The sequence below is a fragment of the Canis aureus genome, chromosome 13 (assembly GCF_053574225.1).
Source record: "Canis aureus isolate CA01 chromosome 13, VMU_Caureus_v.1.0, whole genome shotgun sequence".
Lineage (NCBI taxonomy): Eukaryota > Metazoa > Chordata > Mammalia > Carnivora > Canidae > Canis > Canis aureus.
Window position 1 is genome coordinate 14574690 of NC_135623.1, and position 14439 is coordinate 14589128.

Below are 14439 nucleotides of genomic sequence, written 5' to 3' on the forward strand. Positions count from 1 at the left end.
AGGTGTGAGGGCGCTGCAGCCTCACGGGCGTGACCGTCCTGTCCCGAGAACAATGAGCCAGCCGTCGCCCGCGGCTCTCTGCCTTCTGGACTGCAGGCAGGAGGGAGCTGTGTGCATCCGCCGCCCCGGCCGGGCTTCGCCTCTGGCCCGGAGGACCATGCACACGGCCGTGTAGACCACTGCGGTGTTGGCAAGTGTGAGAGCATCACGCCACCTGCCAGGACCACCGCCAGGGCCGTCCCCGCTTGGCGCCGCTGGCCCATGGCCGTGGACGGGGAGGCTCGGGTTGCTGCTTACTCCGTTTGAGAGGCGTCCGGTGGGAAGCGGTTTCTTGGCAGAAAGCAGCCGCCTCTGAGCTCACGTCCCTGCTTTGAACGTCAGACTGCAGCTCTCTCTCACATCCTTTACTGTCCTGATCACACATCCACCTTTTATTTACACGTCCTTTGAGTCATTTCTCCATCTGGGGCTGAGGTTGGGGGTGATCATCTCATCTAGAGTTGCCAGCCACCCCCCCCCGGATCCAAAGCGCAGGGTGAGGAGGTCCCCCGGGGGCTGCGGACCTTCCGACGCCTCTGGCCGCCGGTGCGGGGCGAGGGGACAGGGTGGCTGCCGGTCCGGGGCACCTGCCTCCGAGCCCACGTGCTCTTGATGAATTTCGCTTGGACTTTGCTCCTCGAGGAATTTGTCAAAAGCAGCTCCCCTCCTTGCATATTCATGAAGTCTGAGCCGGGAGACCCCGGGACCCCGCACAGCCCCGCGGAGCAGGGCCTCATTCTGTCTCTGTGTCCACCCCCCACCCTGAGCCACTGCCCCGGATGTGCCTTCCTGTGATTACCCATCTCTGTATGTGCTGTTTTTTGCTTTGTAGTAACTCAGGTTGGTGTGTCCCAAGGACATAATATGTGTCCAGACCCTGGCATACCTGAAAGGGGCAAAAGACTAGGCTCAGATTTCAGGTAAGACCTGTTCGGGAACTTTCTCATTGCAGAGAAGGGTGGATGGCCTGGTTTGGGGGGCGGCGGTGGGGAGACAGGGGCTGGCCTTCCTAGAGGTACAAGGCAGGGGACAGTGTGGATTCGGGAATAGACGCTTTCCGGAGAAGAACTGTGGCCTCCGGCGTTCTTTCCCGGGACTAGTGCCCACAGCCTTATGGGGAACGCGAGAGCTGCATATGGCCAATGTCACCCAGCAGACCCATCCCTGGGTCACAGGAACTGCCCTCATCGGTAGTGATGTCTCCCATAATCTGGAGAGACTAGGGCCCCAAGGCAGTACATCTCGCAGAGTTCCTAATAACCGAAGCATCCTCCCATAACCCTCCATTTTCATTAAAGTTTATGGGTATCGTCCACCCAGTCTGAGCGGTCCTAATTGGTACTTACCTCAGAGCATGGCTGTTGTGCTCACAAAGTCACCTTTAAACTCCATCCTAAAACCATTACATGCCCCCCCCCCCCAAAAAAAAAGAAGATAAAGAGCAGATGTTCCTTTCCATGGGGATCTTAAATGATGAAACAGTGGAGTAGCAGTGAAGGGCCAGAGGAGAAATAACGCTTGGGGTGGTACCGCTTTGTGGAACAGAGAAGGACTCGGGTGGGCCCGGGGGCCCAGGGCTGAGCTCACAGATGCACCCTGTCTCCCAGGTTAGGATCCAGCGTCCAGTTCACCTGCAGCGAGGGCTACGACCTGCAAGGATCCAAGCGGATCACCTGTATGAAAGTGAGCGACATGTTTGCGGCCTGGAGCGACCACAGGCCGGTCTGCCGAGGTGAGGGTGCCCCGGGAAAGGGAGGCGGGCCAGACCATGGGCTGCGCGTGGAGGATGGGGCCCGGCTCCTGGTACATCTGATCCCACCTGAGGGTACACGCTCTCACCCAGCCTGGCTCACCCCGCTGTGCTCCGGGCCTTGGGCTCTGCATTCACTAATTAACTTATGATTGGTCAGCACCTTGTGGGTATGAGGTCGGGAGGTACGGAGGGTGGGGATTGCCCTGCATAGACCTTACAGTCAGGTGGGGCGGGTGGGGGGGCACAAGGAAGCAGGTTGCCAGCTCATTGCACAGACAGCACGACTACAGCGAGAGTGGAAGGGAAGTCGCCTTGCATAATGTTACCCTGGGATCCCTCCACTGTAACACGTGTGTGTCCCAGACCCTCTGTTTCTTTCCGTAAACAATACACAGGCCTGTCACCTCGAGAAGGGTGCGCTCAGCTAGGCAGGAGTCACAGGGGCTGTGATAGCAGAAGGCTTCTTTCTCCGTGGGATTCTTCTAACCCCACACCTGGGCATCTTGTTTTCAAAGGCCCCGCCACCCCGCAATCCCAGCCGTGGCGTGGCTGAGGCTGGGCTGCCAGAGGCCCCATCCCCCACATCCTAAAATAGTAGACCTGAGTGTCTTCCTTCCTTGAGACAGGACAGCAGCTCCCTCCTGGCCTCCTGCTGCCCCAGGACTCCCCCCGCTGCCTCCTCCTCCTCCTCCTCCTCCTCCTCCTCCGGCTCCCCATAGCTGGCTGTTAGGCTCTTCTGCTCTGTGTGCGTCTCTCGTCGACCGTTGGTGTGCATGCCCGGAGCGCAGTTCTTGGAGCAAGAATGAGTTTGTGAACAGAGCCAGCAGGTGCTGTTTGGAGCGGCCCTGTTGAGGGGACGGCACATCGCCCGCCATCCCGTCACGTTGCGGATCCTTCCCTGTTTAAGAGGGAGATGCTTTGCTTCTCCCCAGGCTTACGTACCGAGATGAAATTCATGCATAGAAAGGAGTCCAGGAGAAAGAGCTTGGATGATGATTATGCTAAGAAAGAGACAGAGTTGGAACTGAGACCCACTCTGGTTGGTTGTTTTTTTGTTGTTGGTTTGTTTTTAATGTGTTTTTGAGGGACCTTGGAAGAGGGTCATGAAGATACCTTTGAAAGAAACTTTGGGCATATATACTCATTCTCACCGTTGACGTGGCCAAGACCCACCGTTAACAATGCACTTTGTGTTCTCACTCATCTCAGCTACATCGTTACCTAATATTTCTTTAAAAATCAAAAGAATTTCAAAGATTGCACTTACTTAATATTTAAAAAAAAAAATCAAACAAAAGAAGAAGCCTTAAGTATAACTCTCAGCTTTGCCACCAGCTGGCCGTGGGAAGTTTGGCAAATCACCTGTTTGCCCTGGGCTTGTTTTCTTACCTGTAAACGTAGATAATGGTACCTGCGCTACCTGTCTTGTGTCGATGGGGTCAAATGGAGCTGCGGATATGGACACACGTAGTGAATCGGGAGGAGCTCGCCAAGAACACCCATTTCCTCGCACTAGAATATCAGCTCGGTAGGGCAAGGACTTCTGTTTTGTTCACTGCCGAGAACGAGGCCTGGCCCGTAGTAGGTGTTCGATAGCATACGTCGGGCGGGTGATTGAATGAATGAATGAATAACCGATAGCAAACACCCGATTTCCAGGGAGCCGAGAAACCAGCTGTGTAGAGAGGCGCAGGATTATCATGTTGGAGGGCCGGGAGACCCTGGGCCGACCTGCCCTTTAAGAATTCCTTTTGAGGGTCCGGGATGACAATGCCTTCGGGCAGCAGTGGAGTCCTTCCTGTCTCTCCCAAGACCTTTCCACTGGTGGAAGATTATCCTCTCGGTAAGGGCGGTGACGGACATGCATAGGCCCAGGGAAGGGAGGGCTGGTGGTTCAGAAGGAAGGTCACAGTCAAGTGACCGTGCTCCTCCTTTTCTCCAGATGTGCTGTGTGGCCCCTTCAGGTCCTCTGCAGTGACTCTGGCGCACTGGACTCTAAATTCTCCGCCACCTGTTAACTGAGCTCCGGGCTAGGCTTTACACCTCCTTCCCTCACATCCCCTGCCACCGGAAGGCAGAGGAAATCCATGGAAAGCAAAGCCAGGCACACCTGCATTCAAATGCAGCCGCCGCCGCTGGTTAGCCAGGCCTCCTTGGGCAGGTTCCTCCTTGAATCTCTTTTTTTCCTGCTAAAAGGCAAAGATCATAAGAACGTGACTACTCCCCAGCATGTCCATGAGGACTACAGGAGGCAGTGGACTTGAAAGCGCTCACTGAGACAGGATCCAGGAGTGCCCGCGAGGCTCGCGTGCTCTCGTGGCACCGTCTGGGCGCAGCCTCCCCGGCCTGGGAGCCCACCCTCACCCCTCGGGGCCTCGCTGTCTTGGCGCGTCCTACGGCCGTCCCTCGGCTGGACAGACACACGGACCCCTGCTGCCTAGCAGCATGCTTGTCCGGGGCAGGTTCCTGCCTCACCTTTAGCCATAGCTGTGCCCTCACTTACGAGCTCGGAAAACAAAGTCTCCTCTTCCCAGTGACGGTGACATTTGAACAAGCCAGCCACGGTGGAGAGGGGGTTCTCAAGGCAGTTAGAATGCCACTGGCCCCCTCCTGTTTCTCTCCCCCGGGTCCCTGGGACGGAGGAGGAGACAAGCCACAGCCTCCTGGGTCTGGACCCAGATGGCCCGTCCTCAGCTTCCCTGAAGGCCAAGGGCTGAGACAGACACTCGATTCAAGGCTCCTCTCATTGTGATAGTTTTGAAAGTTTTTCTTCTAGAAATCTCTTGTTTTTAATTAGTTAGAATTACTGTCACAATTGTAAATTTTTATAGCGGTGCAAGTGAACTCCACTTCAAGAATAAAAAGGGACAAAACCCTTTGAATTCCAGGATAGCTCCGCTAATAAGCAGGTTATCAAAAGATCGCACTCTAAGAAGGACTCCACTACCAATAACAGCGGTATTATTTTTTTCCCCTCTAATGCATTTAAAATATGATTTGATTTTAAATATTCATTTTCCACACAATTAATTTCTGCTAAAACACGGGGCCTGGCAAATAATAGGTTCTCAACACATGTTGGAGGGTGACATGAATGAAGCGATGATTGGAATGAACGAGCAATACAGGACCGTGCCCTCATTTTTGAAATTTGAAATTAGGTATTCACGGGTTTTTCTTTCTTTTCCGTCCCACCGAAGAAATAAGTTCCAAAAAAAAAAGAAAAAAAAAGAAAAAAAAAAGAGTGAGTTTCAAGTTTGACTCCTAGACGAGTCTGATCATCCCAAGCAGACTGAGGGCAACGTGAATTCTCTGCAGTCCCAGGTAGAGACGGGTAGGAGAATTCAGAGCTTGTCAGACCTGCTTTATATATGGAACCCACTAGTTAAAAAATGAGCTTTTGCAGAAGCCTACTAATAAAACAGGTACACATGGAGCTTCTTTCATCGAGGCAGGGGCATGAGATTTAGTAGGGCCCCCTCTCAACAGCCCCTGGGCCACCTCCAAGGAACGGTGGGAGGCTAGGGTAACCGGTGACGGGCACCGAGGAGGGCACATGATGGAATGAGCACTGGCTGTTACATCTGAAACCTGTGATGCACTGTATGTTAACCAGTCGAATTTAAATAGAATCATTTAGTAATTAAAAAAAAAAAAGAGTATAAAAAGCCTTTTGGTGGATAGAGCACCTGACTCAGGACTCAGAGAACTTAAGTTCAAGTTCCAGCCTTACTGCTAACATACCACATGGCGCAGGGCAGATTACGAAAATGCTCTGAATCATCTCCCTCGTTCTCATAAAAAATGGGAGTGAAATGTGGGACATAGGGCACCCGCCAGCGGGATTGGACAGTGTGACGGCTTCCTTCTCGGCGGCCTCCGCTGCATCAGCTTCTCAGCCCCGCACCTTAAACACGAATGTTCAGAGCTCTGCTCTTCCCCCACCCCTACCCCTCCCTACCTTCCTCTACTCTCCTTTGTAGATCCTTCCCCCCTTGGTGGTACACTGACTGCCCCGTTGTTGCCTGAGACTCCTACCCCTATATTTGTACCAATGATGAAGCTCCCATTTGTTATACTACTTACACTTGTGTAGGCATTTCAATAGCATTTTCTATCATTTCTGTATGAGGAAAGCGGCAATACCCACATTTTATGTTTAGCTCGAACCTGGAGTGATCAACCTTCTTGCCCAAGGGCGCAAAGCTAATGGGTTGAGCAGCGGTTCAAGCCCTAACTCCCAAAGCTCTATCCTACTGGAAAATGGCACCGGGATACCCTTCGGAGTCAACGTACTGGATGGAACCACATAGAACAACACCCTCTTCCTTACTTTTTGGCAACTTTTATTTTTATTTAATTGTAAACCAATAGACAATGTGCAAAGAACTATACACTCTTGACCCAGATTTAAACAACTAATTTTGAAGACTCAATGAACAAGAAGGAAGCTGAGAAGGATCCGTCAGAGAGGTAGGAGAGGAGCTAGGAGGCACACGGAAGCCAACGAGTGTGAATTTCCCAAAGAGAAGGATCCGTAGGGTCAGATCCTGCAGAGAGCTCAAGTGCAGCAAACAGCAGAAAGCAACCACTGGGGTCAAGTGGCTCAACGGAGCAGCAACTGTTTGAAGTTGCCTCTGTAGGAAACCGTCAAGGAAGCTGAACAAAGACAAAGGAGAGGACCGACCTCAGCTGAAACGTCAGTTGCTATGGAAACCGTGAATCTGTGTGGTAGGGCTCACCAGTGGGGGATGTAAGAGTATCGAGGGCAAGAGGATTGGTAAGGGTCTTGAGGTGTGGACTGGGTCGTGAAGGAAGGACCCAGGTAGGGATCTGCAGGCGAGGAGAAACGAGGGAGCCAGAGGGCTGGAGGGGCCTATGCTTAGGACAACAGGTACATTGAAACCAAGTCTGCTGGGTTCAGAGGCAGCAGGGCAAACAATGGGATGGTGGGGTTTAAGGTCCCATAGATGGACTCTGACAAATCCCAGAGCAGCAGGCCCCGGCTCCGCTCAGGGACGTGCTTGACCTCGGGCAGGGGCACCAGCTTTCACGAGGAGGACCGGCCTCTGGAAGGGGAGGGAGCCCTCTCTCCATTAGAACCAGAAGAGAAGAAGTAGGTGGGCACACAGGCAGATAGGAGCGCAGACTTGGGGGTCGGGAAGAGGGTGTGCCCACCAGATGTCCTCCGAGTCATCCACAGGGACTGAAGCAAGCTCATCAGCTGAGTGTGAGAAGAGGCAAGGGGAAGGGTGAGGGGCCCGGGGACACATGTGGGGCGTAAGTCTGAGCAGGGCTGAGAGCTCAGTGGCAGAGTCCCTGGGCAATATCTGGGATCCTCTCAAGTGGGTAATCGTGGATTTGTAGTGGTGTCACGCCTCCTACTCATGCGACTTCTCTCTAGCGAAGCTTGACTGTATGGGGGCAGGCCTGGGCATGGAGGTTGAGGGGTTCATCTGTGATTGCTGTCATCCAGGCTGACGAAGGGGGAAAGGAGCAAGAGACTTGGGTGGATTTGTAAGAAAAACGATCATAATGACGGACCGTGAGGTCTAAGTTGGGTAAGGACGGAAGAGGGGACAGGGAACTTACGGCTCAGGAGACAGCGTTGGTGTCAGTGGGGTGAGAACTTAGTGACGATCGAAGGAGGGTTCTTCTGGGGGCTCAGCTAACACTTGTGGAAGGATGTTGTGGGGGCAGAAGGAAGGTCTCCATGGCAGAGGGCGGCAGGACAGGCACTGGCCGGGGGGTGGGGGAGCCAGGCTTCAGTCGAGGCAGGAGTTGGGGTGGGAGGTTCTGAGAGATGTAGCTGGCCTTAGAATTGGTGGCAGGGATGTGGTTCGAGAGGCCTGGGGAAAGGGCGAGGATGGAGGCACGCAGCGTGCAATAGGGTGGGGACACGATCTGGGGAGAAGAGAGAAGAGCAGAGGCACTTGTACCTGGAGCAGCTCGAGGCTTTTCCATGCCAGGCTTTTCCGTGCCAGGATTGGCCGTGGGTCCCTGTGAAGGGTCCCCAAGGTCCCCTGGGTCGCTGTTTGCAGAGCAGAGGCCCGGGAGGTCCTGGAGAAGTCTCTCCTAGAAGCCACCCAGAAGAACATTTGACAGGAAAGGGCAAATAGAGAAACACAAATATGTGTTTATCCATTTACTCAAACATCTGAGCACCTCCCACATTGCCAGCCTGTGTGGATGGCATCGACGGGCCACATCACGTGGTGGGATCCCAGCGGAAGGTCTCTCTGTCCACAGACCCCCCAACCCTATGTGGACAGCAGAGGGGAAAAGTAACTGGGGCTCCCTTCTGAGCCTATTTCAGGGTGCCCCACGTTAACTGTCCGCACACTGTAGTATTTTATTGAAGCCCCTCAAAGCCCTTAACGGGGTCAATGACTTTTTGACCTGTTCTCTCCAACAACCTTGAGCACATCTCAACAGAGTGCACATAACCATCCGATTTTCAGAAACAAGTGCAGAATAAATGGAGTCTGAAGGCGAAGGGTTTTTAAGCAGCAAAACCTGACTTCCCAGAAGAGGTATAAATGGTGCTGGTGGAGATTTGTAGGGATTCCCTGTAGGGCTAGGGTCCCGAATCCACAAAGTCCTCTTTGCAAAGGTGGGCAGCGGGGTCACGGGGTGGCTCTGATCGTCTTCTTCTCATTTGCGTACTGATATTCTCAGCCAAGGGGGGAAAGTCCTAAGGAAGGTAGGGAAGCGAGTGAACGTGGCACTGGGGGTCCCACAGTCCCCTTCGCTGAGTATTGACAATGTCCCGAGGCCTGAACGAGTCCTCCCGTCCGGTCTCTCCGCCGGTTTCATCCTCACCATGCTGGGAGAGGTGCCAGCACCAGCCCGGCTTTGCAGGTGAGGTACAGCCAGGCGGGCTTGCCGGCGTGGCCAGGCTCAACCAAGCAGCCAGCGGATTCCAGATCTGAGGGGCGGAGCTGGAAAGGCCCAGGGCCCTGCTCCCCCCACCCCTCCTGCCACGGGGAGCTGCCTGCAGGCCCCGAGGTATCCAGGACGGTCTCTGACTCTAGGAGCTTCCCGGTGCAGACAGCTGCGGGTGAAGGCGGTAGAGGAAAGGGGTTCTCTCGGGCTTTTTCCAAACACGACTCAACTGCCACCAGAGCTCTTGAGGGACAGGATCCCTCAGGTGCCAGGATGGGGGCGAGCCGCCCAAGGGAACGTCCTCGCGGACGGTGCTGACCCACCAGGAAGGAGCGGTTCTGAGCCAGCAGCTGCTTACAGGGTCCCCTGACGACACCTGCTGTGCTCAGTCTGCTGCTTCCCACTGTCCTCCCGCCCGCCGGTGGCCCTTGCAGAGGACACTCCTGTCCTAGGGGTTTCCTCTCCCCGTTCCTGCCCGGCCTGTAACAGATGCTCAGGAAGTGTCAGGGTGACCGACCGTGGGAGCCCACGTAGGGAGTGAGCAGATCCATTAGGCCCGGGGGCTGTGGGCCCCGCTCCCCGGCCTCCAACGGGGGTGTCCCCGGGAAGGTTTGCGGGGCCGCTACCCACACGCAGGGAGGAGCCCCCGGAGCGTGGCCCCATCAGAGAAAGCAGGTTGGACACCACTTTCACTTTATACACTCGAGCACTTGCGCTTGCTCACGGTTGCCTGACTGTTGGGCACTTTGCCTACGATTAGGATACGTTGCCACGTGGGCAGCGATGCGACCGGCTCCTGGAACTCTCTAGCAAAGTAGCCGGGCGCCAACGCTCAAGAGCGACACGGCCAGAGCCACGAAGCCCGGTCCCGGAGAAGGCAAAGGCCCGCGTGCGCGCGACGTAGTACCCTAACTGTCATCCGTCACTACTTAATCTAATTAGTCTAGAAGCTATTTTAAAGAGCTTAATTCGATTACGCTGTGATTGATAACACTTTATATCTCCTTGAGGAGAGCACTTCTCCTAATTCACCTTGAATCTCTACGCTCCAGGCAGGAGCCTGTTTCGGGCCTGTGCGAGCGCGGCGGGGGAACTGGGAAGTACTGGGGTGGCACCCAGATCCCCGCGGGGGCCGGGCACCCGGCCTGAGACCGGGGGGGGGGGGGGGCTCTAAGGAGGGCCGAGGGCAGTGGGGGACCCGCACAGGTCAGCGGGCCCGCAGGTCGGTGTAGGGGCCTAGCTCGGCGACACCTGCCCGCGGAGCAGCAGGTGTAGACGAGGGAGCCCGCACCTCCCCCAGCGTTCCCGGGAGAACCGGGGAGGAGGTGGGAAGCTGGCTGCGTCCGGGGCAGGAGGGGGGACGGGGAGTGGGGCCAGTCTAAACTAAGGTGCTTGCCTTTCGTCTCGTCCCTGCAGCCCGCATGTGTGATGCCCACCTCCGAGGCCCCTCGGGCATCATCACCTCCCCCAATTTCCCTATTCAGTACGACAACAATGCACACTGTGTGTGGATCATCACAGCTCTCAACCCCGCCAAGGTAAGGCCCCGGGGGAGGGCGGGAGGGGCCCGGGGGCAGGTGCGGCCGGGTCTGCGGGCGGCTGAAACCCGGAACCTGGTTGTGGTAGATGCTCTGCAGGCAGTTCTGAGACGGTTTCTTATAAATATCAAGTCGCTAAAAAGCCTATTTGTTTTTAAGCCTAAGTAAGATGGAAAGAACGTCAAGACAACAAACTACTGCACAGTCGTTTCCCCACGTAGAAAAAAAAAAAAGAAAAACCCCACCGTTGCCTTAGTGACGCGTGCCCCTCACCAATCCCATTCCAGTCCCCGTCCCTTGGGTGCCCCGGTTGTGCGCCCCCGTTACGCAGCTCTCCTCCGTCGTTGGCATGTAAACGTGCGCCCTTAGAAATCCACGCTTATTCAGTAAGCCAGCACCTGAACCCCACAGAGACATGACCGTGTCCTCTATAGTCTTAACTTCCCTCAAAATCACGTCGCCACGGTTTACCCACGTTGGCAAGGGTGGCTTGCGCCGCTGGATACACCTCTTCACGTGTTCATCTCTCAGTTCGCTTTTTCCTATGCCAGGCCCTTTGTTCTCCCGTGAACTTTACGAGTATCTTGCCAGGATCCACAAAACCACCTGTTAGAACCTTTCCTTTAATTATACCAAAACCACACATTCGAGAAGAACTGATGCCTTGATGATACAGAGTCTCCCCATCCATGCGGGTGCTGTGTGTGGGTCCTTCGGGCTTCTTTAATGGCTGTCCATAAACTGGTGTGATTTTTTTTCCCATTCTAGATCTTACTCGTTTCTTAATTTATGTACTTCTAGATATCTTGTATTTATGGTTACTGTTATAAAATCGGATCCTTTAAAATTCCATTTTCTCCCTACTTCTGTCTGGTGTTTGGAGAGGCAATTAATTTTTGTTCTTTGATTTTTTTTTTAATATAGCAACTCTTGTGATAATTTATCTCTGAATTATTTGTGGTTTCTATAAAGGACAAAGAATGATGGTTTTTAGTTCTTCCTCTCCAATCCTTAGAATTTCTCATTATTCTTTTTCTTGCCCTTATGTTCTGGCGAGAACCTCCAGTACAGTGTCAGTCACTGTTTTTTTGTTTTTGTTTTTGTTTTTGTTTTCAGTGTCAGTCATTGTGATGATGGTGGACACACTTGCCATTGTTTGATGTTAGAGAGAATGTTTTTATTTTATTAAGTATGATGTTTCAATTTTTTTATTTTTGTTTTGTTTTTTTGTTTTTGTTTCAAGTTTTTTTTTTTTAATTTATGGTTTCTTTCCAACTCTAGTTTTGTTTTGTTTTGTTTTTTTTAATTTATGGTTCCTTTCCGACTCTAGTTTTGTTTTGTTTTTTAATTTATGGTTCCTTTCCGACTCTTTTTTTTTTTTTTTAATTTACGGTTCCTTTCCGACTCTAGTTTCCTGAGTGCTTTCATCATAAATAAATGTAGAATATTATCAATCACCTTTCTTTTTTTTTAATTTTTTTTTATCAAGCACCTTTCTATATCTCTTAGTATAATCATGATTTGCCCCTTAATTTTCTCAGTGTGGTGAATCACAACCAGCCTTTCATTCCTGGGATAAACTGAACTTGGTAATTGAGTACTAGAGGCTAAGTAAGCATTTAGTTGTTATAAATGCCTGTATTTGATTCACTGATATTTTGTTTAGGAATTTGCTTCCATCTTGTTAGTGAGATTAGCCTTTTTTTTTTCCATATTACCCTTGCCAAATTTTTTTCATCAGGATATCGTTAGCCTCGTAAAATGACCTGGCAAGTGTATCTTCTCTTTCTATCCTACGGAGTTAATAGTGGAGCTTGGAATAACTTTTGCCTTGGAAGTTTGGTGGAACTTTTAAAACAGCAAAACTATCTGGATTTGGTGTTCCTTTGTTGGAAGATTTCAAACTATAGATTTAATACTCTAAATGACTAAGAGACTATTATCTCTTTTTTTTTCTTGAGTCCATTTTAGTAAGTTTTCAAATTTCTTGGCCATAAAGTTGTGTGTGTGTATATATATATATAATTACTATATATATTTTATTCCCTGTTTTTTTCTTTTTTAAGAGAGGTGTTTTATTTTTTATTTATTTTTTTTAAGATTTTATTTATTTATTATTTTAATTTTTTTTAAATATTTTTTTTCAATTTTTATTTATTTATGATAGTCACAGAGAGAGAGAGAGAGGCAGAGACATAGGCCAAGGGAGAAGCAGGCTCCATGCACCAGGAGCCTGATGTGGGATTCGATCCCGAGTCTCCAGGATCGCACCCTGGGCCAAAGGCAGGCGCCAAACCGCTGCGCCACCCAGGGATCCCTATTTATTTATTAATGATAGACATAGAGAGAGAGAGAGGCAGAGACACAGGAGGAGGGAGAAGCAGGCTCCATGCCGGGAGCCCGACACGGGACTCGATCCCAGGACTCCAGGATCACGCTCTGGGCCAAAAGCAGGCGCCAAACCACTGAGTCACCCAGGGATCCCCCCCCCGTTTGATTTCTAATTTTGTATCTTTCTAAATCAGTGTTGCCAGAGGTTTCACATTTTATATTCTTTTCAAAGAACCAAAAATTTTAGTTTTGTTAATATTTCTTTTGATATATTTATTTTTTTATTTCACCAATTTCTTTTCCTTTGTTATATTTGGGTATATTCTGGGTTTTACTCCTTTTTTATTGTCCTAACTTTAATGCTTAATTCATTATTATTTTCCAATCTTATTAAAGCATCTAAGGCTACAACTTTCCCTCTGAGGACTATTTTGGCTACATTCCCACAGGTTTTTATAGGCAGTATTTCTGTTATCCTTCAGTTCTGAATATTTCCCAGTTCCATTATTCTTTTTATCTTTCAGCCAAGAGTATTTTAGAAATATTTCTTAATTATTTCCAAATAAAGGATTTTTCTAGCTCTCTTTTTGTTACTGATTCTAAAGCTTGTGGTCAGAGAACATCGTCTGTAATTGAATCATTCGACTTTTAGGATCAAGAATGTCATTTATCACATATATTCTTTGTGTATTTGAAAAATCAAGATGTATTTTGCAGTTTATGTGTTCTAATGTCTTCATTACATCAAGCTTGTTAATTGTGCTTATATCATTTATATATGCATTAGTTTTTGTCTTCTTTTTCAGTCAACTGCAAGACAAGGCGTATTAATATCTCCCACTATGATGGTGGTTTGCCTGTTACTCCTTGAAGTTCTGTCGATTTTTATTTTATATATTTTGAGCCTGTTACTAGAGCATGCACGTGGAGAATCCTATATCTTGCAGGTGGATTGAGCTTTTTCAAAAATAGTTATTTAATGACTCTCTTTACCTGTAGTAATGTTTTTGACCTGAAAGCTTTCCCCACCCCCCAGCTATTCCATCAGCTTTTGGTTTGTTGGTTTGGTTTGTTTGTTTTTTTAGGGGTGTTTTTTTGGTTTTGGTTGAATAACTCATCCCTGCTCTCTTGCTTTCAACCTTTCTACTTCCTTTATGTACGTCTTATGTATAGCTGGATTTTTAAAAATTCCCTCTGACAAGTCATCTTTCAACTGGAAAAGTTAGACCATTTAAATTATATTATAATTCCTATGTTTTAGGGTTACCCTAGATGTCTAGTGTTAATATGCATATTTAATAAAGTCTAATGTAAATAGTAATTGTATGTTCCCCCTGGAAGTCAGAGGTCTTAGGACACTATGACTTTAATTACTCCTTCCCAATTCATACTTTATGGTGTGTGTATTTTCAAGTTGCCTTTCTTTTGCTCACAAGTCATTATTGCTCTTGGTTAATAAAACAACATCCATTTAGATTTACTCACACATTTACTATTTTGTTCACTATTTCTTCTTGCATATCAGTCCTTCCCTTTGGAATTACTTTCTTTCTATCTAAAGTACATGCTTTAGAATTTATTTTCCTGTTGATGACAGACTTTCTTAGTTCTCATTTGTCTTAAAATGTCTGTTCTCCCCTTGTCCTTAAAAACACCGCTATTCACGGAGTCGTCTTTCTTGACAATTATGTTCTCTCTGCACGTGGAAATATTATTCCAGTGTCTCCTAGCCCCCATTCTTGCTGCAAGTTTATTGTCATTCCTTTGTATGATATTCTTCTGGCTGCTTTTATGGTCTTTTCCTTATCTTTATTGTTCTGCAATCTCATGATCAGGGGTCTAGTTGTGGGTATCTTGGTATTTATCCTGCTTGACTTCATTAAGCTCTGGAAT

At 49.7% G+C, this 14439-nt stretch overlaps 1 protein-coding gene across 1 annotated transcript in view; it reads left to right on the forward strand.

The window, feature by feature from the left end:
• The window catches only part of CSMD2 (CUB and Sushi multiple domains 2), a 495152-nt gene that overhangs the window by 237930 nt on the left and 242783 nt on the right, over positions 1–14439 (forward strand). Inside the window, 3 exon segments of the mRNA XM_077844850.1 lie at positions 872–959; positions 1647–1771; positions 10094–10215. Of these exon segments, the coding sequence (XP_077700976.1) occupies positions 872–959; positions 1647–1771; positions 10094–10215 (335 nt within the window).